This window comes from Erpetoichthys calabaricus, chromosome 16 (assembly GCF_900747795.2).
Source record: "Erpetoichthys calabaricus chromosome 16, fErpCal1.3, whole genome shotgun sequence".
Taxonomy (NCBI): Eukaryota; Metazoa; Chordata; class Cladistia; order Polypteriformes; family Polypteridae; genus Erpetoichthys; species Erpetoichthys calabaricus.
Genome location: NC_041409.2, coordinates 67,612,480 through 67,636,668, shown reverse-complemented (window position 1 = coordinate 67,636,668; position 24,189 = coordinate 67,612,480). Strand labels below are relative to the sequence as shown.

Below are 24,189 nucleotides of genomic sequence, written 5' to 3'. Positions count from 1 at the left end.
GGTTACCCTCTAGGAAGAAAAGCTTAAAAGAGTGGAAAGATTCAAATATCTTGGATCAACCAAAACTGGGCTAAATCTAAAAATAAACCACAGAATGCAATCAGGTTGGAAAAATTGGAAAAAGATAGCAGGAGTGTTATGTGACTGAAGAATCAATGAAAGAGTGAAGGTTAAAGTGTATGAAACAGTGGTCAGATCAGCTTTATTGTATGGATCAGAAACCTGGCCAGCTAAAAAGGTGCATGAAAGGAAACTGGATGTTGCTGAAATGAGGGTGTTGAGATGGATGTATGAAGTAACAAAGCTAGATAAGATCATGACTGTAAGAATCAGAAGTACAGTTAAAGTTGGGGAAACCTCCAAAAAATACAGGAAACAATGTTAAAGCAGTATTGGCATGTCATGAGAAAAGATGGAAACAATGTGGCGAGAAGAATCATGAATATGGAGATGTTGAGATGGAGGAGAAGAAGACAACCAAAAACAAAAGGGATGGACTGTGTGAAAGGGGATCTAAAGGAGAAAGGGGTATGTGGGGTGGATGTGAATGAAGGAGACTGCGCAAATATAGTGATCCTGCGTGAAAGTGGGAAAGCTTAAGGAGAAAGAGAAGTAAACAATTATAAATGTAGCAAGCTGTCTGATAAATTTTAGTCATATTGTGTGCACATCATAATCAGTCTGAAAGTCAGTGGATGAAGTGATGGACAGGCTGAGAAACATTCTCAAGCAGCTACAGCTTAATAGAGCCATTGACCTTTCCCACCACCTGAAGGTCTAAGCAGCCCTAATTTTCTTTTTTTGCGAAGTGAGGTGCGAGGGTGTTTTTTATGGGGCTTCAACAGGTTGTTTTTGTATTCCCTGATGCACTGTTTTTGTTAAAAGTTTCCACACCACGTGACTTCCAGTTGCGAGTCACAGACCTTTACCAGAAACCACATCAGACCTCCAGCGAGAGAGATACGAAAGAAGTAAGACACGCAGTCTGGAGAGCGAGAGTGTGTGAGAGTAAAAGAGAGAGAGAGAGGAAGAGAGAGAGAGAGAGAGAGGCTACATCGACGAGCAACCGAGCTGCAAACCTTTGAAAGGCAGGGGCTTGCTATGGCACAGGGCTCTGACAGCAACGATACCAGCTTCACCAGATCTCCGTCTCCTTCCAATAAGGTAAAGGGCTGCGCTCCTAACTTGGCGTTTTTTAATAAGGCAGTAGTATTGGATTTCCCAGGCAGGAACGGAAGGAGGCAGGTGCTGCACTCGCACCTTTCAGATTTATGGCACGATGGATTTAAAATATCAACATCGCACTGTCAGCTAGATTAACGATTAGAAACAACAGAGAATAAAATAAACGTGGTATCCAGTGAGTAATTACATATTTTAAACACTTACCTACAAAGGGTGTAAACTGCTTTTTTTTTTTATTAATAGCGTCGCTTGGTGTCCGAACTATCCCGGTAGCACCAAGGCAATAGAACACCATTAAGGTCAAACGTTTACAGAAGAGCTGGACACTTAATTAACAAGCACCGGTGATAACGTGTATGAAAAATCCATGCGTTTTTATTGACCGATAGCAAAGGGCTGAAAGGTTACAACACAGTCCTCTATTCTGTTTTCCTCTGTGCTCTGAGAAGGCGGTCCTGACACAAGGCGCGCACGTGCACTTCATTCACTTTACTGAACGTGGGTTACCAGGCAGGCTTTATTGACACCGCGCCGGCGCTCCGCGTGAGACATCCTGCTAAGCTTCCTCGTGTCAAACGTCAATGCGAGTTTCGGAGGTAAAACCGTTAAGTTAGTCGTAACCTAGATGACTCAAGTGAGCACGAAGACTGTCCGTTCGTTTGTTTGAAGCCGAGGTTGCCTTTTGACACGAAGGTGCGGAAGCAGAACCAGTGCCAAGGTAAGGTAAGGTAGGGTAGGATAGGGTAGGGTAACCAACCGCCTGGCAGGCACCAGAAGAAATCTATTGGCAGGGGCATGAATGGGCATTCCACACGAAGGGTATAATGCTACCAAAAATCAGTCGTGCATTACTTTATATGCTATGGACAAAATACCTGTGCAACGTTTTCCCTAGCAACCAGGAGTTAGGCAGTACTGATTACTGTTTTGTTACGACTTTTGCCGAATGTTCCTAGACTTCCTTACTCTGTCCTCCATTATATTCTTTCTTGTTATATCATAGTGTGCTTTTATCCACGTATGGCTAATCCATTTACATTTTCTTCTTTTAGTAATTATTTATTTTATTATTACTATCCTAGGCAACATATTTTTGAGAAACAATTGGTTACAGTTGTTTCATTTTCCAATTGGAACACAGTCAGGTGAAGTAAATTGTACTTGGCCACACGGATTTGACCCCACAACCTCTGGGTTTGCAGTCCAAAGCCTTAAGCACTAAGCCATACTACCTGCTATTTCCACACAGTTCTATCTTCTTCTAGCATCTGAACTGTTTGTTTTGCCCACCATATTTTTAATATTCTTTGCAGGCACCTATTTGTTTATAATCCAGAAAATGTGTTTTACATTGGAATTAACCTTTGTGGAAGTACATTAGAGCTCCAAACACTCCTTAAAGTGTGGAATGCTTTTTGGGGCCTATTGATGTCTATTAGAACATTGGTGATAAGAACAGGCCATTCAGCCCATCTATCCTATTCATCTAGTTTACCCGAAGTAACCTCGGGTTGAGATTTGAAGGTCCCTAAAGGCCTGCTGTCTACCTCTCAATGTTGTAATTTATGCCATGTGATTTTGGTTCTTCGTATAATTTCATGCATTGACATCCACATCTGCTACTTCACCAGTGTTATTGTGCTACCTTGATATGTGAACTTGTCATTCTTTTGTGCACCATATACCGTAGTTCCAGCCTTCTTGTACAAAGCTATTGCTTTTTTTTTTGCATATATTGCTTTTTATGTGTGACCATGAAGATGTCATATGTAAACCCATTGTCCTCAAGTTAGTCATTGCCTGCTGCTCCAAAGTGGAAACCTGCATCCTTTGTAATGTTTCAGTGAGGCCATTGTAATATTATGACTAGTTATTGGTTATCATTCATATCAATATTCAGTTGACAAGTCTGTTACCAAAGCTTATTTTCTCACATGTTTGGACCTGTATTGTTTTGTGCAAAGCTTGATTTTATGTAGAATGGAGACAAAGTGTAAGCAGATAATAGATACTCTTCAAAGTAACCTGGAATCTAATATACTGTATATTAAAAATGCAAAGTTGACTAACTCATTCATCAACAAAAACACCATTTCAAGTTTAGCTAAAAAGCTGAACTTTGGCAGGATAATACATCTAGGGCAGTAGGTATCCGCTAAGAGAGGACATGTTGATATATCAATATTTATTTCTTTTAAAAATGTGTGTGTATATAAAATCCATCATCCGTCTGTCTGTCTGTCCGTGTGTATGTGTCTGCTTTTCACGAGAGCACTACTTAAAGGATTTGGATCAGGTTTTTTTTCTGTAATTTGCTTAATCATTTTTTGTGTCTTCTCTCATCGCGCTAAGTATCATAATTTGCTTGCAGCAGCAATTTATTCGTGTAATTCCAAGAGACAGGCTGTGGGCCAAGGGGAGGAGTAGGGAGCCGAGAGGGACCATCCTCACTCATGCGCCAGCCTCCGTTCATGTCGCTCAACCTCTCCCCAGCGTACCTTGCCTCTGCTTAGCTAGTGATGCCTGTTTGTTCAGCAGACATCATCTAAAGATTGTTAAAGAGTAACTTTAACGTTTTTGAGACAGAGAGCACAGCTACGTGTGTTTTACAGGGTGCCTGCTCATTGACAGAGATCTCATGGCCACATGCTCTTCTCCCCACGCAGAGGACGCTCTCCCAGCAGAGCTGAACACAATCGGTTACAGTGGCATTCACATTATTACCTCATTCTTATTATAACTTACTTTGCTGTTCATTGTAACCTCTCCATAGTACACTTTTATTTCTGTTTTACCACACCTGAGTTCAGTTCTTGTACATTTTTACTTTTACATTCTTGAGAAGTCTTTGTACCTTACGCAAGTTCTTAACTCTGTCTAGATCTTTGCTTATACTTTAATGCGGTTTCTCCTCAGTTTGGAACCAAATGATATTTGAACATGAGTACAGTTCAAGGTTGAAAGGTGAATTCAGACTTTTGCAAGCGCCTTGCTATTTCCCCTGACCATTACATAGCCAATATTAGTTACAACAGAACAAGATCATTTAGGTGAGAGATGCATGGGATGCAAATTTACAGTGAGAAGGTGGCCCAGTGATGAGGATTTCTGTATTACAGCTCTAGAGTCCTTGGTTCTTGTCCCAGCTTGGGCATTGATTATATGGCATTTGCATGCTCCCCCAGCATATGAATGAGTTTTCCCCCAACATGCCAAAGATGTGCATGGTATGTTACATATGGCATATAATTGGAAGGGAAGAAAAGATGCAGTATTCCTGTAAAACCGCAAGATATCAAAATGAACAAATACAAGCAGACTCTTGTTTCTCTTCTAGGTCTACTTTCATGATTTAATGCAATGTGTTAGGGTCATTTTCCACATCTTGACCCTGTATCAACCATCCCTTCAACTCAGCTCGCTTCTTATGCTCATTTTAATCCTCCTACCAGCTTCAAGTTTGGAGTATCTACTTTTGCATCTTAGGGTCCAACATCTGTAGGTTTATTTATTTATTTTTTTAAATGATTTCCAAATTTTGTATAGTCTTGTGAAGAGTCACAAAATCATCTTCTCAATGAAGGGATGATTCTTTTGATTAGAACACAAATTTAAAACAAGGATAATTGAGCTGGGATGTCTGTTTCTGTTATCCCAGTTCTAACAGAAGCAAAACTAATTTCTGTTTTAGTCATGACCTCCTTTCTGATAGTGAAGCTGATTTGACCAGACTTTCACTTATCTCGTTCTGCTACTCAAATTATAGCCATCAGTTTTCTAGTTTTTACTCCCCTGAATGATGCAAAACAGAACTAAATAGCAAGTGATTCTAGATGAATATTTAGCCCGCAGGTTTACAGTTAACTGTTTGCAGTCAGGTGGATGATAACATTTGGACAGTGCTTCAGTGTGCAGCAAGATGAATGACAGCAGCAGTTTGCACTGTTTCAACGGCTGTGAGAAGGCAGCCGTTTTGTCACTTTGCAGTGTCCTAGCATTGCCAAAAATGTACAGTAGGTCAGTTTCAGGTACTAGAAAGCAAGAGGTCCTGGAGTTTGACTACTGTATTGGTGAACCATACTAACTGTATAGGCAGAACGCACTTCTCATATTTATCTACTTTACTTTGGTTCATATGTGTTTGTAGCTCTGGGGGTGTTACTGAATTTTGCATTTGTGCACAATTAGTTGGGTCATTTTCATTCCTTGTATCGGGTACATATGTGCTTGGAAACACCAGAACTCTTGACAGACATTTTATAAATAAGTAAAGCAAGTAGTAAAGGCTTTTAATTAGTCAAAGTTAGGCTTTGATACATTTTCAATTAAAATTTGTGGTGATATGTAAGGTGGAGTGAATATGACGTATTCTGTCCAAACGTGATTATCTTCATTTGTGTACAAAAGTGATGCTAATATCAAAGAAGTATTGTATTTTTAGTGGTTTCAATTCACATAGTTTCATGGCATATGAAATTCATTATTTTTAGATGCAAAACAATCATTCATTTATTTTATTTAGTACCTTTTGTAACATTCACTATCCTATGACACTCTACTGAGCAAAGATATTTAATGTAAAAGAATACACAGTGAGAGTGTGCATACCACTACAATGGCATCTAGAGAACCACAATTACAGGGAGATTACAAATGTTTCTTCTCTCTATCCATTGCTTGTCTGTTTCTAAGTTGTGAAGACAGTTCATACTGTCCCATTTGGAGACCATATTGAAATCCATCAAGAAAGGAAGTATGGAGGTTTTACAGAAAAGTTCTTCTCCTTGATTCAAAGTAGTCAAAAAGTGGCTTAATGTTACAATGCCCTGTGTTGTCAAGGTATTAACTTTGTCCCTGACAACCTTATGCCATCTGAGGACTCCTGTGCAGCAGCAACACACATGTTATTTCAATTATAAGTTAAATCACAGGAAATCTGCAAGGTGTGAGGAAGAGCCTACAAATGTCCTGTCACCAAGTAGTAATAAAATGAAAAGATGAATTAAAAAAAAAGAGGAGTTCATCTCCAGGAAAACTGTATAACAGTGTCCACATTAATATTGTAGGTAAAGCAAAATCTATTGTAAAAAAATTAAATATATTATGATGACAGATCTAAAATTCAAGGAGAGAAAAGTTTAACTGTCATGCATCATTTGCTTGTTAATACCAATGAAGCATCATGGATAGACCTGCAGGACCCATATGGTGGCTGAGAAAAACCTCATCAAATTTAAATTCTTTGCTAACAATGATCAAGGTCATAACTGTTTGCAGTTGTTTTAAACATATCAAACATAGCCCTTTTCAGCATTTTAACATTTTGCATTGTGACATTGTGCATTGGGCAGTCTCATAAATATCAAAAAAGTTGTTTATTCAGAGGGATTTTTTCTATAAATCATTTAGTTATTTCTAACTATCTTGGGCAACAGCTTTGTTGGCCTGTGATTAATAACAGAATTTTGGTAGATAGTATCCACCCATCTTATATTCTTTCTTTTATACGGTATACGAGCTGTATATACCCGGCGTTGCCCGGGGCAGAAGTAACCTAATCGGTCAAACACTTACATATATACCAAAGTAAACCTAATCGGTTAAACAGCTTCATATATACAGAAGCGAACCTAATTGGTCAAACAGTTATGAATGTGCAGAATGATTTTACAAACATTATGCGTGTTAACAATCATTAAAAAGAAAAGATTGAGGAACTGTTCTTCTATATGTGATGAAGCCACTAATAAGACAGATTTTTTTCAGGACCCAGCTGTTTCATAACTAAACTACTGCCACCCCAAAGTAATGCCTAATAGTGGTTTTTGGGGTAGGTGTGGAATAAAAAGGGTGTTTTTTTAGTCAGTAAGAATCTGACAGTACCCTTCAGTACGGGCTGAAGGGTGCCTATGTAAGGTTTTACATCCTTCCCGTATGGAAAAAAAAACATGCTAAACTTTTTTTTCATCATTACAGATAATCTCAGTCAAATCGAAGTACGCATTCTCAATTTATTTTTATCTAATTTTTACTTTTTCACAAAGCCATCCCACGGCAATTTGTATGAATAAACTTTTGCTAGAGAGTTACCAAAAGTTTATTCATGCACATATTTTAATACGGATAATCTATCTCTAATCAAGGTTCTCATTTTCATTCTAATTTAAAATAATAATAGATACTCATTTTTTTCTTCTGTTTTAGAAAAACCAATCTATGCCACCTACGTCTTCATCAAGTCAGCTTCATCCAGCTTCATCACATATAGAAGAAGAGTTCCTCAATCTTTTCTTTTAATGATTGTTAACACGCATAATCTTTGTAAAATTATTCTGCACATGCATAACTGTTTGACCAATTAGGTTCGCTTCTGTATATATGAAGCTGTTTCATCGATTAGGTTTGCTTTTGTATTTATGTAACTGTTTGACCAATTTAGGTTTGCTTATGTATATAGATTAGCTGTTTGTTCCGATTAGGTTCGCTTCTGTATATATGAAGCTGTTTAACCGATTAGGTTTACTTTGGTATATATGTAAGTGTTTGACCGATTAGGTTACTTCTGCCCCGGGCAACGCCGGGTATATACAGCTCGTATATACAGTGGTGTGAAAAACTATTTGCCCCCTTCCTGATTTCTTATTCTTTTGCATGTTTGTCACACAAAATGTTTCTGATCATCAAACACATTTAACCATTAGTCAAATATAACACAAGTAAACACAAAATGCAGTTTTTAAATGATGGTTTTTATTATTTAGGGAGAAAAAAAATCCAAACCTACATGGCCCTGTGTGAAAAAGTAATTGCCCCCTTGTTAAAAAATAACCTAACTGTGGTGTATCACACCTGAGTTCAATTTCCGTAGCCACCCCCAGGCCTGATTACTGCCACACCTGTTTCAATCAAGAAATCACTTAAATAGGAGCCTGCCTGACACAGAGAAGTAGACCAAAAGCACCTCAAAAGCTAGACATCATGCCAAGATCCAAAGAAATTCAGGAACAAATGAGAACAGAAGTAATTGAGATCTATCAGTCTGGTAAAGGTTATAAAGCCATTTCTAAAGCTTTGGGACTCCAGCGAACCACAGTGAGAGCCATTATCCACAAATGGCAAAAACATGGAACAGTGGTGAACCTTCCCAGGAGTGGCCGGCCGACCAAAATTACCCCAAGAGCGCAGAGACGACTCATCCGAGAGATCACAAAAGACCCCAGGGACAACGTCTAAAGAACTGCAGGCCTCACTTGCCTCAATTAAGGTCAGTGTTCACGACTCCACCATAAGAAAGAGACTGGGCAAAAACGGCCTGCATGGCAGATGTCCAAGACGCAAACCACAGTTAAGCAAAAAGAACATTAGGGCTCGTCTCAATTTTGCTAAGAAACATCTCAATGATTGCCAAGACTTTTGGGAAAATACCTTGTGGACTGATGAGTCAAAAGTTGAACTTTTTGGAAGGCAAATGTCCCGTTACATCTGGCGTAAAAGGAACACAGCATTTCAGAAAAAGAACATCATACCAACAGTAAAATATGGTGGTGGTAGTGTGATGGTCTGGGGTTGTTTTGCTGCTTCAGGACCTGGAAGGCTTGCTGTGATAGATGGAACCCTGAATTCTACTGTCTACCAAAAAATCCTGAAGGAGAATGTCCGGCCATCTGTTCGTCAACTCAAGCTGAAGCGATCTTGGGTGCTGCAACAGGACAATGACCCAAAAACACACCAGCAAATCCACCTCTGAATGGCTGAAGAAAAACAAAATGAAGACTTTGGAGTGGCCTAGTCAAAGTCCTGACCTGAATCCAATTGAGATGCTATGGCATGACCTTAAAAGGCGGTTCATGCTAGAAAACCCTCAAATAAAGCTGAATTACAACAATTTTGCAAAGATGAGTGGGCCAAAATTCCTCCAGAGCGCTGTAAAAGACTCATTGCAAGTTATCGCAAACGCTTGATTGCAGTTATTGCTGCTAAGGGTGGCCCAACCAGTTATTAGGTTCAGGGGGCAATTACTTTTTCACACAGGGCCATGTAGGTTTGGATTTTTTTTTTCTCCCTAAATAATAAAAACCACCATTTACAAACTGCATTTTGTGTTTACTTGTGTTATATTTGACTAATGGTTAAATGTGTTTGATGATCAGAAACATTTTGTGTGACAAACATGCAAAAGAATAAGAAATCAGGAAGGGGGCAAATAGTTTTTCACACCACTGTATATATATATATATACATATACACACATACATGCAGTTTTAATAACACAGAAATCAATATAAACATTAACATCATTATCATATGAGAATATGAAGTAATATAAAAAGAAGCACATTTCATATAAATATAAATTATTAAACAGTAAAATCTTCTTCTGTAATTTGCTACCGTGGCAATTTGTGTGTCTGTCCAGGATTTTAAATGACCTGTAGCTCGCAAACCGTTGCACCTATACACTTGAAATGTGGTACACATATAGTACGTCACGTCTACTATCCGCTTTATGGGTGATGATTGTTTTAGTCTTTTTATCTTTATTTTATTTTATTGTACAATCAAGTCCTATCTGCGCACAGCAGGGCAGCCGTGGGCGGATGCGTATGGTGTATTCACTCGATGTTATCGTGCATTGCGCTGTCAGTGGTATTTTGATAAAAGAATTTGAACAACATATAAGAAGCGTATAAATTATTAAACAGTAAAACATTAACATTTAAGAAGTAAAGTTACATTAAGTACTACTGCTGTGCCTTCGGGTATACCCTCATTTTTGTTTGCCCATTACATGCTTAAATGTATACATTTTTTGGTGCACCTACCCGAGAACACGCGACATATAACCGAGCGTGGAAGAAGCATGGATTTTAAACACGCGTTGAGTTGATGTGCTGGTCTCCCTCGTGAAATAACTGGTAATGTTTGACTAAAATCTACAGCGAGTAAAACGACATTAGCTCCTATTTTTTTTTTACGATCTCTGAGATGTTGCTTTTTTCGGTTCAAGGCTTCATAAGCTCTTTTATGTTGTATGGTGTACTTATCCCAAACCATCATCTTTGAATGTTGCAAGACTTTCGCCTTGTATGTAGATCGGGGTAATTACATTCATTGCATTCCTAGTCTGAATCACAATGTGATTGTATGGGTGGTTACCTGGCACTGTAGGGTTGCCACCCGTCCTTTAAAATACGAAATCGTGCCGCGTTTGAGAATGAAATTGCGCGTCCCGTTTTGAATCAATACTGGACGGGATTTATCCCGTATTTTTTTTATCATTTTTTTTTTAAAGCAGCGTCTCATGCAAATCATCCCACACGCATTTTATGAAGATGCCTCCTTTCCTACTTTTGATTGGGTAATACTTGATGTCATCGTTAGTTTGATTGGTGTTTTTAACTGTCCAGTGAGTAGGGCGTGTCTTTCAACCGTAAGCAGATTTTTTGCAGTGGTATCACTGACCTCGACGACGGCGACGTTATACGTCAAAAATAAATTACGATAAATGACGATTTTAGCGATACTTTATTACGACGGCGGCTACATAGACACGATCAAATAAAAACAAAAAAATCAAATAATCATTCTACATTTTCAAAACGTCGAAAAAAACGACGGAATGAAAAAAAAGGCCCACCCGACGACCCACCCATTCCATTTTTATATATATAGATATTACATATATACTTCATTTCAACAGTAGCTGAAAGTAAAATATATAACTAATAGCACTTGTATTCAGTGTGCAGCTGAGTTTGATGATCTGACTCTTGAAGGTCATGGCATGTACAGTAATTTTTCCTTTACAATCAAAATATTTTAGTTTTTTCTCTTACTTATTTTGATGGTCAAACATTTACAATCATGTATTGATATTATGAAGATCCTTACTTTACTTCTTGGGGATTGTTTTTCTTATTGCAGCAGCTATGGACTTCATTAGCCAGTGAAGTATTCTTTAACAAATAAAATGTGTGACTATTCTGCATCCATATTGATTACTGAGCACTCAAAGATCAAGTTCTAACAATTTTCTTAATTGTCTGTAATTACTTAGTGAAATCCCTTGACATCATTTTTTGTTCCTTTTCAAAAGAGCAGTATACCAGTATTTGCATATCATTCTTTTATCTTTGTCATTTGTCTTTTTAAATCTTCCTCTCTTTCAGCTATTACTGAGCAATATAGGAATCACTTATTTCATTTTGGATGAAATAATTTTATCTGCTGCATTATAGCATTTGTGTGTGAGTACAGAATCTGTTTCTCTTCATGAAATAAAGGGTAAAGTGTTTAAAATCAAATCCTCAACAAAATAGTGAAATACTGCTCATCTGTGAAAAAGTACATTTAAACTTGATGTATATATTAGGCAGAACTGTTGCAAAGCAGTTACAGTAGTACTGTTTATTTAAGGCTCCAGAGTCCTTAACTGTCATCCTTACCTGCACACTCATTGTGTGGAGTTTACACCTTCTCTCCTTGTATGTGTTTCCCCAGGTACTGTGCCTAATTTTCACATCACAAAATCATATACTGTATGTTAATTAAAATAATATCTACAATGTACTCTGAATCAAGTGTATCTGTGTGCATGCAGTCTTAGATGAACCTATACCTCCTCCATGATTGGTCCTGTTTTGCACCAGAAAGTGTTATGTACAAGATCCTGCCCTCTGCATTACAGTATTTCAGTAACCAATTTTAGAAAATGATTTAATATATTACATTGTTACTCAATTAAAATAATTTAATATATGTGTTGTTTTCTTTTTTTAACATTCCTTTTGGAATAACAGTTAAATGCTGTACATGCTTGTTGTTAACTTCTAGGCAAAAAGTGAAAATTCATAAAGTAAGATACTGTGTAAATCATAAACAGCATCTTTCCAGTTTTAAAAGTTTGAAATTCCTAGGTACTTTGACATGCTGCTGCCTAGTATTTGACTTAAAATACTTGGACCATGTTAGGGCGATTGTGATTAGGGTAACCATTGACTGCCATTTAGTTATTAAACATTTGTAGTGAGCTTGACTTCTTCGGAATGTACTTATTGTCTTTTCAGTCATCAAATACTTCTCCATTATATCATTTTTGCCAAACAGGAATGGGTAAAAGAAAATAGGGTAGTGCTCTTTGTGTTCATTATATCGAGGAAATTTATATGCCTTCATCAGAGAGAGGCAAGGAACACATATTAAATTAATTTTAAAAACCCATCAGTTTTACTCTAATGTATTATCATTATTATATTTGCATTATATATACTGGTAAACAATCTGAAAGGCTGTTGGAGGAATACCCTGCTAAAAAGGCATCCAAAGACCAGATGCTATGAAAAGGGTATAGGAATAGCTAGAATATACAGGAACAGATGTTGCACTAAATGAAGCCATATCATTTCAGCATTCAATGTTTACCATAGGTACCCTTTGGGACACACTTGTCCTTTATTGCACAGATACACTGCTGTAGTCCCCCCCAAACCCCCCCTCCCCCCATGCTGAGTGCATAAAAAGGCTGGCTAAAACAGAGGTGTTAAATTGTTGCTGAGCAAGTCAGGTATTTGAGTGTGTGTTATTCTTTAAGGTTTATTTCTATTTTGTCTACATTCCTGTATTGTTCCCTGTGTGTATATACAGAAATGAAAGCAACACTAGAAACCCATCTTTTTCAGATTTTTTTCTGGACAGTGCTGAGCCAAGGAGCAAGTAAAGAACATACAACTTATACTTTTATAATGCTTGAAGTATTTTTCAAGTGTAAAAGCATAATAAACATCTGTATTTTAGCAGGCAAATAAAAAGACTTGACTATTATAAAATGAGCAAAAGCTTGTTTTAATTAGAATTATATAGAAAAGGAAACTTAAAACCTTAGGGATGTAGAGACAATACCGTTTGGGATTTTTAGAACACATCAGTTAACATTCTCGGTCCTAGGAGAAATCATTTGACTGCTAGTTTTTAGTGTAGTAGGTTTATTTTTTCAAATCTCTGAAGTACTCAAAACATCATTTATGATTTTACAACTAGTCTTATAAATCCAGCTATGTCCAATTTATGTATGAAGTTAAAGGATGGACTCGCAGACATAAAAACTCAATATGGGGTCCTGTGTCCGTTATTTTATAATTTACTCTAAAAATAACGTACATATTCTAGTAAAGAGTCAAAGTTATAAATGCTAACTGTCAGTGAAAAGTATCCCTGTTTTAATGAAGATTTTGTTCAGAAAAATCTTCATGAGTGATACTTTAAAGTGCCATAAGGAAAAAGGCCCTCATTGAACTTAAAACGGGAATGTGTGAAAATCACTTAAATATTTATAGTGACTTATTGCAATGCATTAAGAAATCATAAAACAATAATTTAAAGTAGAAAATTAGATGTATACTGTGTGGAAGCCAGCCCCGGACACAGACAGACAGACACCGGGACGTCTACAAAAGGCACACGTTTATTCGTATTAAGGTTCACAGCACACAGTGCCCCTGTACTAATCACCCTCTTTCAAGTCCTTTCCAAAGATCCACCACCACTCCTCTCCGCCGAGCTCTATCCTCTTCCTCCCGAGTGCAGCTCCTGATTGGAGGGAGGCGGTCCCTTTTATATTCCCCCGGACGTACTCCAGGTGCTTTCTGATGGACTTCCTGTGGCACTTCCTGGTGTGGCGGAAGTGCCACATGAGCATCCGGAAGCACTCCGGGCATCCTTGGTATTCCTTCTGCCAACACGAAGCGCTTCCATCCAAGGCTCCACAATCGACTGGGTGCCCCCTGGTGGTCGCTACGAGCCCTTACAGAGTTGAGCTTCCATGCTCAGACCTCGTGGCCCCCAAACCAGGCAGGGCGGCTGCCCTCTCATGGTCCTGGGGAGGCATAGTCCCTCTCCTGGTCCGTCGAGGCGTCGCGACTGGGCACAGCCCCCAGCTGACCACCAAAACTGATAAATGATGTATCAGCATGTAAGTAAGCTGTTTAAACATGACAAACCTTGTATCTCCATGTTTTAGCTAAAGTTTCACAGTCTCCATTACAAAAATCACACTGTATTCCTTGTTCTCATAGTCCATTTGCAAAGAATCATAAATAATTCTTTTGTCTTTGCTTATTGGTACCATCTCACTAATTGTGCACAGAGAGTAAGGGCCATGTTTCCCTTATTGTTCAGCTGTATATCTCATTTCTGTTCAAGATTACATGATACTACTTTGAAGAATCTTAAAGGATAAATTTGCAAATTTTTTTGAAGTAATGTTTTTAATAATGGTGGCATAACATGATTTTCCCCAGACATTTATTTTCTTAAACAAGGCAATATATATGGTAACTTTTTATAATAAATAAGTATATTAAAGTGCCTCTTAATGCAGTTAGTAAGCACAGTCAATAATGCACAAGTTTGCATATGGAACAAAAGCGTTTAATCTTGATCAAATAAGTCTTCTTTGAATTGGTAATGTTCATGGTTTCACAAAAATGGCAACTTACTGCAAAAGTACGTTTAACTACAAAATAAGTTAATAGTTTTATTATAGCTTTTGAGCACTTTAGGTATCTTTCAAGGGACGGATACTAGTTCTCCATTCACAATGACTTAGGTGGGTGGAATTTCCATGTAAACGACAGTAGTCATGACAAACAAAATGGAGCTAGTGGGAAGCCTTGCTAAGAAATGACAAATAATCTTGAAAGAAAATAAATGTTTGTAATTATTTTGCAAAAAATAGTGATACACTTAAAACAGGACCTAAATGTATATTAATAAGAATCTAAAACCAAACTTAAAGAATTGTGTACGTACACTTCCCATTAACCACTTAAGTAATCCTGGCACTTTGAAGCCATAGCTAATAGATTTTAGATTGAATATTATTACCCAGAAACTATACAGTGGTGCAGTAGAGTATCTGCGTATTTCAGAACATGCATTGTGAATCCAGTGAGATCTTGCATCTGTCACGTCACACTGAAATGAATAAATAACCAAGAAATCAGGTTGTATCTGAACAAGATTAATAATTTCCTTTTAAATATATGTCTGATTCCTCTAGACTCCATCAGTTCTTGCAGAGGTTCCAGACCTTAGTGCTTAATGCTAGTGGGAGGCTTTTCATTGACTCAAATTGTGGCTTAGTGGAAGAAAGTGGCTGGACATATCTAAGTCCCGCTTCATACAGCATATACATTCATTTTCAGACCACATTATTTGACATTTCCCACACGTGCTTTGCTGTTTACCCTGAGCCTCACAGCTGATACAGGCTATACTTTTTCATCTGTTTGTAATCCTCACTCTGTTCATTTACTCCTTTCTCTTTATCCTCTTACTGTTTTACAGACTTCTAAAGAATGTATTTTATTTCATATAGATAGTGTTTGCTGTCACTTATACCACTGTAAATATTCTTTCAGTATGGTAGCTGTCAACATTAACATCCTGGGAGACAAAGTGGAATTATGCAATACAGTGATAGGGGGGCATATATCTTTCTTTTAATGTGTGTGTGTGTCTCAAAGAAATGAAATACATCTATTTGAAAACACTTTGATTAAGCAATTGTTTAACATACATGCATACTTAATATGTGAATTATTATATAGGAACACATTCCACCACAAATGGATGTATTTGGTATTTTATAATGGTTTTGTTTTTAGGTTTGGACTTGTGCACTAGGCATAACCTAACAAAACAAGTTTCTGAAGCAAATGACATCAATTCATAATTATAAAAACTATCATTAACTTAAAAATCCAAGTAACAGTTTAGGTAATTGTGCTTGTGGAATATGAGTGCTTTTTCTTTAATGGCATTGCCAGATTTCTGACAGCAGTGAACCGGATATTTTATGCATATGCTGCCAAAGTTATTTGATTTTTCCTTCTAATTTAGTATATCCTACCAGCATTTACACACAGGGTGAGATGTTGAGACAACTTAGTTATTCTCTAACTAAACAATTTGTTATGATAATGTCCAGTTTGTTTTAAAAACTTAAATACAGGTTTATAGGTAAAGGTTTTTACAATTAACATACATTATGTCACAGTTAGTAATTTAGACTAGAAAGATATATTTCTGTTGGGGAAAATAGATTAACCTATGCCTAAAATATGTACTGTACTATGCAAGGTAGTTAATTGATGAAATTAAAAAGAAAAAAAATATTTGTGCATGCGTTAAGAATAAGAGTCAGATATACTTACTGTCTCTATGCTTAATGGGACCGCCTTCTATCACCAGTAATTTAGAGTGGAATAGGAATAGGATTATATTACCATCATTGAAAGGCTATTCATAGTATTTTACACTTTTTTACACATGACACCATAGGTGACAAACTACTCATCAGTTACCAGACTTAATTTTTTGAGGACACGTATAGTAATAGTTCAAGGCTTGAATTTCAATGTTATTTCAAAATTGCTCTTGGTTAAACTTCATAAACTGGAAAAATCCCAAGGAAAGAAATTCTCTTGTTGTTGCCACTGTTATGCTGTTTGTGAAGTTGTTTCAGAACTGCTCTGAGAGTATGAAGATGTTACCAGTCAGCTGTGAGCTGCAATCATTTTAACTTGTATTGTGGTGCAATTGAATGAGGGAATTAAAGAAGATAGTAACATTAATTGTAATGGACATGGCTGCAGTTGTCCAGCTAGCCATCTATCCATTTTCTTACTGACTAGGAAGGAGACTTGAATGGGGCACCTTGCTTGCACTTATCCTTACTTCCTTATACTATCATTCAGATATGCAGATAACCTACATATCTTTGGGAATTGGAGAACACCAAGGTAGTCCGTGGAAATTCCACACTGCTAGTTCTTTTCACTGCTACAATTGCAACAAGTGAAAATTGAAACTAGTTTCAAACTCGGTGGGGGCTATCTTCTGTACCTGTGACTTGTCTACAATGGTGGCAAAGTGAGTTGCTTCATTTGTTCATTCCAAAATAAAATCCATTTAGTTTGTGTTTCAGAACATCCACATTTGGCAAACATATGCTTTGCCCAGTTAATTAAACCTTGAGGCCTGTAAAAAGTTTTAAATACGCTAGGTAATGTGTTAATGCAAGCACATGGTTGTAGAGACACATAGTTATCAGGAGTGCTAAAACAACATACTCCATTGCCGAAAATGCATTAGCAAACACTACATTTACATAATTTCATGGATTTTTGAAGCCAAAGTAATGTTTATTAGTATAATAACTAAAATGTGACATAGTGAAAGCACATACCACACATGTGAATGCACTGGGAGTAATGGGATTCAGTTTCTAGTTTTTAGTAGATAGTATAGTCAAGGTCAGTCCAGTTCATTGGCTAGTTCAAGATTAGTACACAGACATAAGCAAGTAATAACAAAGTCCGACTACTTACATGAGATACATTGAATATGTGGAATAATGTTCATTTGACTCTTTTGACTTCACAGAGGTAAAGTTGGAACAAATGTAAAACAGGAGGCAGAGATTTAGAAAAATAAGGCATGTTTAAGCATACTTGTAACATAGTATAAAAATTGCAAAGCCATTTACTGTTGTTGAAGGTTCCTGCCATCATTTAAGATCCAGCAACGTTCAAAAGGAGATGACTTTGACCAAAGGGCCTCTCAAATTTATAATATTCCATATATCCTACTGCTTAATACTTGGATACCATAAAAAGGTGCTGTTTAAGAGGTTGCTGTTACAAGATAAACAAGATCTGCATTAAGGATAAAATTAATATACAATATTTAAAATTATTAGCATTTTGACTTTTAGTTACAAGTCTGGTTACTGCTGTGCAATTATGGTTGTATCATTTATTGAGATTTATAATGTTATAAATGGCTGAAGCTAGAAAGAAAGAACTATCTGTAGTACAGTTTTAGCCTAACTTTCACTATAAACCTGCAAAACAATAATAATAAATAATATCATTTAATAAAACTACCTAATATAAACCAGTCTCACATTTATTGTCATGTGTACATAATGCAGCAAATGTTGTATTCAGTATGCCTTCAATACAAGACATCTGGGAGCGGTAATAATCTGTGCTGCCTTTACTACCCTGTGCAGAGAGTTACAAATATTTTGAGGCTTGCAGGTGTCATACCAGGATGTGATGTACAAAGTGAGAAAGGACTCTATTGTGCACCTGTAGAGGTTAGTGAGAACAGTTGGAGAAATTTGCACTTTCTTCAGCTGTCCGAGGAAGTAAAAGCATAGGCAAGCTTTCTTGATTATGGCTGCAATGTGTTGTGCTCATGCTAGATCATCAAAGAAGCTCGCACCAATAAATTTAAAGTTGCTCACCCTCTTCATGGCATCCCTCTCAATACAGATGACAGTGTGATCTTCTGCTTTCAATAATAATAATGATATTACATTAAATAATTTATAATGCCTTTAACTTCAATAACTGTGATGAAGTTATACAGTATAAAAAACAATTAATTGAAACAGTTTACTATTAGAAGGCACTGGATAAAGACATTAAGGTCATTGGTATCAGTCTTGGGTAAAACAAGTAAGCATATAAAAAGCCACATTCTGTTTCTGACTTATAGGCTGTTATACTTGGATGCTTATAAGTTCTGTATGTTTTTTTTCCAAGGACTCCTCTGACGATATGAAAAAAGTATTAAGACGTGAGAAAAACCGACTTGCTGCTCAGAAAAGCAGGATGCGGCAGACACAGAAGGCTGATACCTTACATCTGGTAAGAAATTCCTTTAAAACGGGTAGAAAGCTCTTCAGTTGTCTGTTCAGGGGTAGTTGCAGATTAGGCTAATACTTATCTATAATGATAGATCTAATCTGAAACTATTAAGACCAGCATTGAAACATAAGTTCAGTACATAACTTTCTGTGTAAAACTGAGTAGTTTCATGTTATTCATCTGATGAAGAAAAATACATATATATATACAAATATAAATACATTTTAAATTACCTAGTAAGTAATGTCTTGAAAAGTGGAGTAAACGAGAGTTTGAAATGCAAAAGTTTGCGAAACACAGTGGTCAATATCTACAGGTGATAAAATTCCCCCTTCAGGAGTCTCTAAAACAGCATGAGGATGAGCGAATAAAGAAAAAGGAGTAAATGAACAGCGTGAGGCTGAGAGAAAGACACAGTTGGAAAAAGGTGAAACAATTTAAAATGTATCAGAAATGTTTTTAAATAGCTCAGATGCGTGTTTTAAACTAGTATTTTAAAATACAGGCAAATTTAATTTTATGTCCACCAAAATGGTGGGAACAAACCTAATCTATACAGTTGTTCATACCCTCATTTTGGCATGTGTTAAGTCACGTAAAACTATTATCATGCTCCACAAATTTAAATATATTTTCTTCTTGGGATCTTATGTATCTTGGGGTAGGTGGACTGTGATCTTTCTAAGAATCCCCCCACCTACGCAAGGAACTGCATTTAACGTCAGCAAGTGATCACTCTCCCACAAGCTAAAGATGTCAATAGTTTTTTTTTCTGTTTAATTATTGATCTCTGTGTGCACTTATATATATTTTTTCAGCCTTGCCTTTGTTATTATTGTATTAGCCTTAGTTTTTGGTAATTCTTAAACTGGATATTATGTGTATTGTACATACTATTTTTACTTTGATTTAACATTCTCACTTTTTAAATGTATTTATCACTCCAGCCTATGTTTCTTCAGTACATGCTTTTCTTTTGATTACTGCCATCTTCAGTTTTTCATTTTAGTCATTTGAAATTTCTTACACATTTTGTGAATTACATTTAGTTTTTAACTTTTTAAATATTAATTTGTTGTGGTTTCATTTAAAAAAGTTTCTGATTTAAACACATTTGTTTTCCATGCCTGCTTAATATTATATAGAATTCTAAGGAAACCAAACCACTGATGGAAAGCTTAACTGGTATGGGGAGAGCTGGCTTACTTTGAAAGGGACAGTGCTCAGGCTGGGATTTGCTAGCCAAGACACACTATTCCACTGACATTCAATTGTTTTTTATTGAATTCTTCCTCCTCATTTAATATTTTTCAATTAAAACAAAACAAAATATAGAAATACTATATTTGCTAAAAAAGACCCCAGGAATTTTTTTATACGGTATAGCAACAAAGATAACAAACGGGTGCTAATGATCAATGATTTAATAAGCTGATTAAATGAACCTAATTAACTAAAACATAAACCGGTGTAGAAGGAAGCCAACAATGCAGAGGACAACTAAATTAAAAGGTGAGGGTGTTACAGATGTAACAGTTTAGCCTTGAAATCATTATTTCTTACACTATGGCAAGAATAAACATAGTAATAAGACACAGGGTGGTTATCCTGCATCAGCATAATCTCTCTATGCAAACATGTCATGGCAAACAGGAGGTTCAAGCTCTTTTGAAGAAACACAAAGAAAGGATGTTGACCAGAAATGCAGTGGTTGCCCATGGAAACTGAGTGCAAAAGACAAGCTGTCCATTTGAAATCGGGTTGGGGTGGTGCAGCTCTGCTGTCAGCGCTGTACTCCCAGAAACAATTGGAACACAAATTCATTCCTTTACAGTTCAGAGAAGTATTGTCAAAAGTGGTTGTCATGGGAAAGCTACTGGCAAAAGCCATTCTTACAAAGTAGAAACAAAGCTAAGAAACTAGCTTGTGCACAAAAATACAAAAACTGAGGCACTGACAAGTGAATAGTGATAGCAAGTTCTCTAGACTGATAAGTCAACATTTAGTTTTTAGCTCAAACTGAAGGCAGCTTGTCTTTAGAAGAGCTGGAGAGGGCTACATGTATGAGTGCTTGCACTCTCCTAGTGAAGCATGGTGGAGGTTCCCTATATGTTTGGGGATTTCATTTCTGCAAATGGATTTGGATATTTGGTCAGCATGAATGAAATCCTCAGTGCTCATAAGTTGCAGTACCATCAGGGAGGCGTCTCATTGACTTTAACTTTTTTCTTTAGCAAAACAATGGCCCCAAATACAAACTCAAGGTCATACAGAAGCAACTTGAACAAAAAGAAGAACAAAGGTTTCTGTAACAGATGATATAGATTCCGGTGAGCCTAGATCTCAACATCTTGGGACAGACAGAAGCAAGCAAGGCAGCCAATGTCTGCAGAAAAATGGGACAAAGCTTCCAGGATGCCTGAAACAAACCAACAGCCAATATTTGTATATTTTTTATACTGTTTATTGCTGTTTGATGGTAGTTTTTTTTGATATTTTGGAATTTTATTTTTGAAAGCATCATTATTATACAGTATTTTTTTTACATGTGCCTAAGGCTGTATCATCAGAAATGCAATGATGCATCTTATTGAAATCTAATTTTAACACTTCCTCCATTTCCATCTAGAGAGCAAGAAATGGGCAAGATTTAAAATGATAGATACTTTATTAATCCCAAATTTGATGTAATCTATCAAAGATATTGATAAAGACAGTAGAGGTTCAGAATGCATTTTAATTACTGTTTGGCACATTCTAAAGAGGCTTCGGACAGTTACTTGTAAGGTTATTATATTTTTCTTCTCTTTAGTAAAATATCATTTTCCCTCTGTATTACTAAAATTTAGGTTTATTATCAAATGTACATAATACAATGTAATTCTCATCAGCATGTCTTCCACAACAGTAACCGCAATAATATTGCACTATCAGACAAAAAAAGACAATGCAACACACATACAGTATATACACTGTATATACTTGTATAATGGAAGCAAAGGTCTGTGATACGGTTTACGTATTTGTAGCTATTAAGCCACAAAGGGAGAAAATTAATCACATATCATAAAATATTTTTTATTCCTAAGATTTCGACAACCTATAGGTGTCACCATCGGAGGAAAATGATTAGACATAAAGGAATCAAAGGCAGTATATGGCAAATGAGGAGGTGGGGGTGCAAGGAGGGGTGCATCAATAAGGTGAGGTTTGGAGGGTGTTGGTCATAAAGTCTCTTTATTTTTTAAATGTCTTTTTTTTTTTTTTTTTTTAAAGCCTTCATATGGTAGGTTCATGTCCAAATGTCTGTTAATGGCGATTTCATTTGAGAGCCATGATTCAACCATCTCTCTGGCACTTTTATTTATTAGCCCTGAATTTTACTTGCGCCATGTTCCATTTAAACGTGGCCTTATACTTGTATATGCATATATCTAAGATTGTGGGTCCTTTCTTCTGACAGAGTTGCAATGTTCTTGTATGAATGTTGCAAGTGTTTTAGATGTTTGTCCCAAATATACAGCTGAGCATGAACTACATGGTATACTGCGTTCCATGTCTCTGATGCAGATTTCTAGCTTTTCGCATTAAAAAGAACAGTCTGCAGAGTGTTTTCAGGTTTATGGGCTATTTTGATGCCTGATTTATTTATATATAGTATACTGGGAGAGTGTGCACCCCTGGCTGCCTATGGTGCCCAAACCACCCCCTCGACAGCAGTCTTTCCTTGCTATCAGTCCACAGGCATGTTCAAACGTAATCAAAACTGTGGCCCTGGGATTTATTTGTAGTTATAGCAAATGCTAAAACTATTAGAAATTTTCATCTAGGCAAGATGAATTATAATCTACTTGCTGAAGTATCGCCGGTATCTTACGCGAAAGGAATACAACTTCTCCTGCCTAATCACCAGTCATGATTTTGTCAGCAATTGAATGATTATGCAGTTCTACAAATTGTATGCATTTGCCATTTCATAGGCTTTATTTGTCAACTGCTAATGCACATCTGAACTACTACTGTTCTTAATGGAGCGGATGTATATAAGGTATTTTGTTTGACGTATGCACGTTTAAATGCTTGTATTATCATGAGAGTATCATTGTTGTATTCTCCTAATGAATACAAAAAAAATTATACTATACTATGAATAGTATATGATGTGCAGTTTTGATAAAAAAAAATGAATGTCACATGAAAACATTGAATAATTTAACTAATATAAATATTTAATAATATAATTTAACTAATATATAATATAACTTATATAATATAAAATAGACAGAGAGAGATTAGATTTAGAGGATATATACAAGAATAATGATTCATACTAACATACTTGTATGATTGAATGTTATGTAAAGTTATGACGTGGATAAAAACTCATTGGGAACCTAGTGGTTCCAATGTGAATAGCCCTGTACCATTTGCCAGAACAATGGAAGGCCAAAATGGCTGTATAGAATGGCAGAGGTCTTAAATAATAGTTTACCTTTCTAAGGCAATATATAAACAGAAAAGCAGCTGTCGGCTAGTAATATTCTATGCCAGTTTCATCATTACCTGAAGTGCTTTGCTGTCTGGAGCTTTACCTACTGTAGGTGTATCACCAGGGTGTTATGCAGCCACTGAGTGTGCTGTTGTGCACGTATAGAACTTAGTGAGAAATATGCAATTTATACTCTTGTTTAAGGATGTAAATATGTTGGTGAACTTTTCTTGACTATAGAAGTGATGTGTTGTGCCCACTTGAAGTTCTCATTTATTGCAATGTAAACAAATTTAAAGATGTCGATGCTATTCAAGACATCTGGTAAGTATGGAAATATGGTCTGCTTTCTGATTCTTGTTTGTGACCATCTCCTGCTTATGCTGACATAGACTAAGAGTCTATTGAACTGGTATCACTTTGCCAGAAGGCAAATCTCTTCGTTGATGCCATCAGCAGATTTAGTGATGAAATCTGACCAGTGTTTGGTCACTCAATTGTAGGTGAATAAGCAGTACAGCAAGGGGCATAACACTCTTGTGTGAAGTGGGTGAGGATTCATCAGTTGAGTATGATAAGACATCGTGCAATATAAGTTACCATAATAGTCTTGAAATAAAATAATACTGACTAATAAGCAATCTGTTTTTATTGCTTATTTTATTCTGGTTGGCAAAGGATAAATACTTGGAAGCCAGAGAAAAAGCAAAATTGAAATTCTTAAGTGGTGGTGGCAAACTAAATCTGAAAATACAAATTCTTCATAAATCCCTCTATCCGATTACTCCTGAATCCCCC

The 24,189-nt window shown here is 36.5% G+C and overlaps 1 protein-coding gene across 1 annotated transcript in view; it reads left to right on the top strand.

The window, feature by feature from the left end:
• The first annotated feature begins 960 nt into the window (after positions 1-960).
• batf (basic leucine zipper transcription factor, ATF-like) overlaps positions 961-24,189 on the top strand; it is a 34,522-nt gene continuing 11,293 nt past the window's right edge. Inside the window, exons 1-2 of the mRNA XM_028822036.2 lie at positions 961-1,164; positions 18,798-18,902. Coding sequence (XP_028677869.1) covers positions 1,102-1,164; positions 18,798-18,902 — 168 coding nt within the window. The 5' untranslated portion in view covers positions 961-1,101. The remainder of the gene's footprint in view (positions 1,165-18,797; positions 18,903-24,189) is intronic.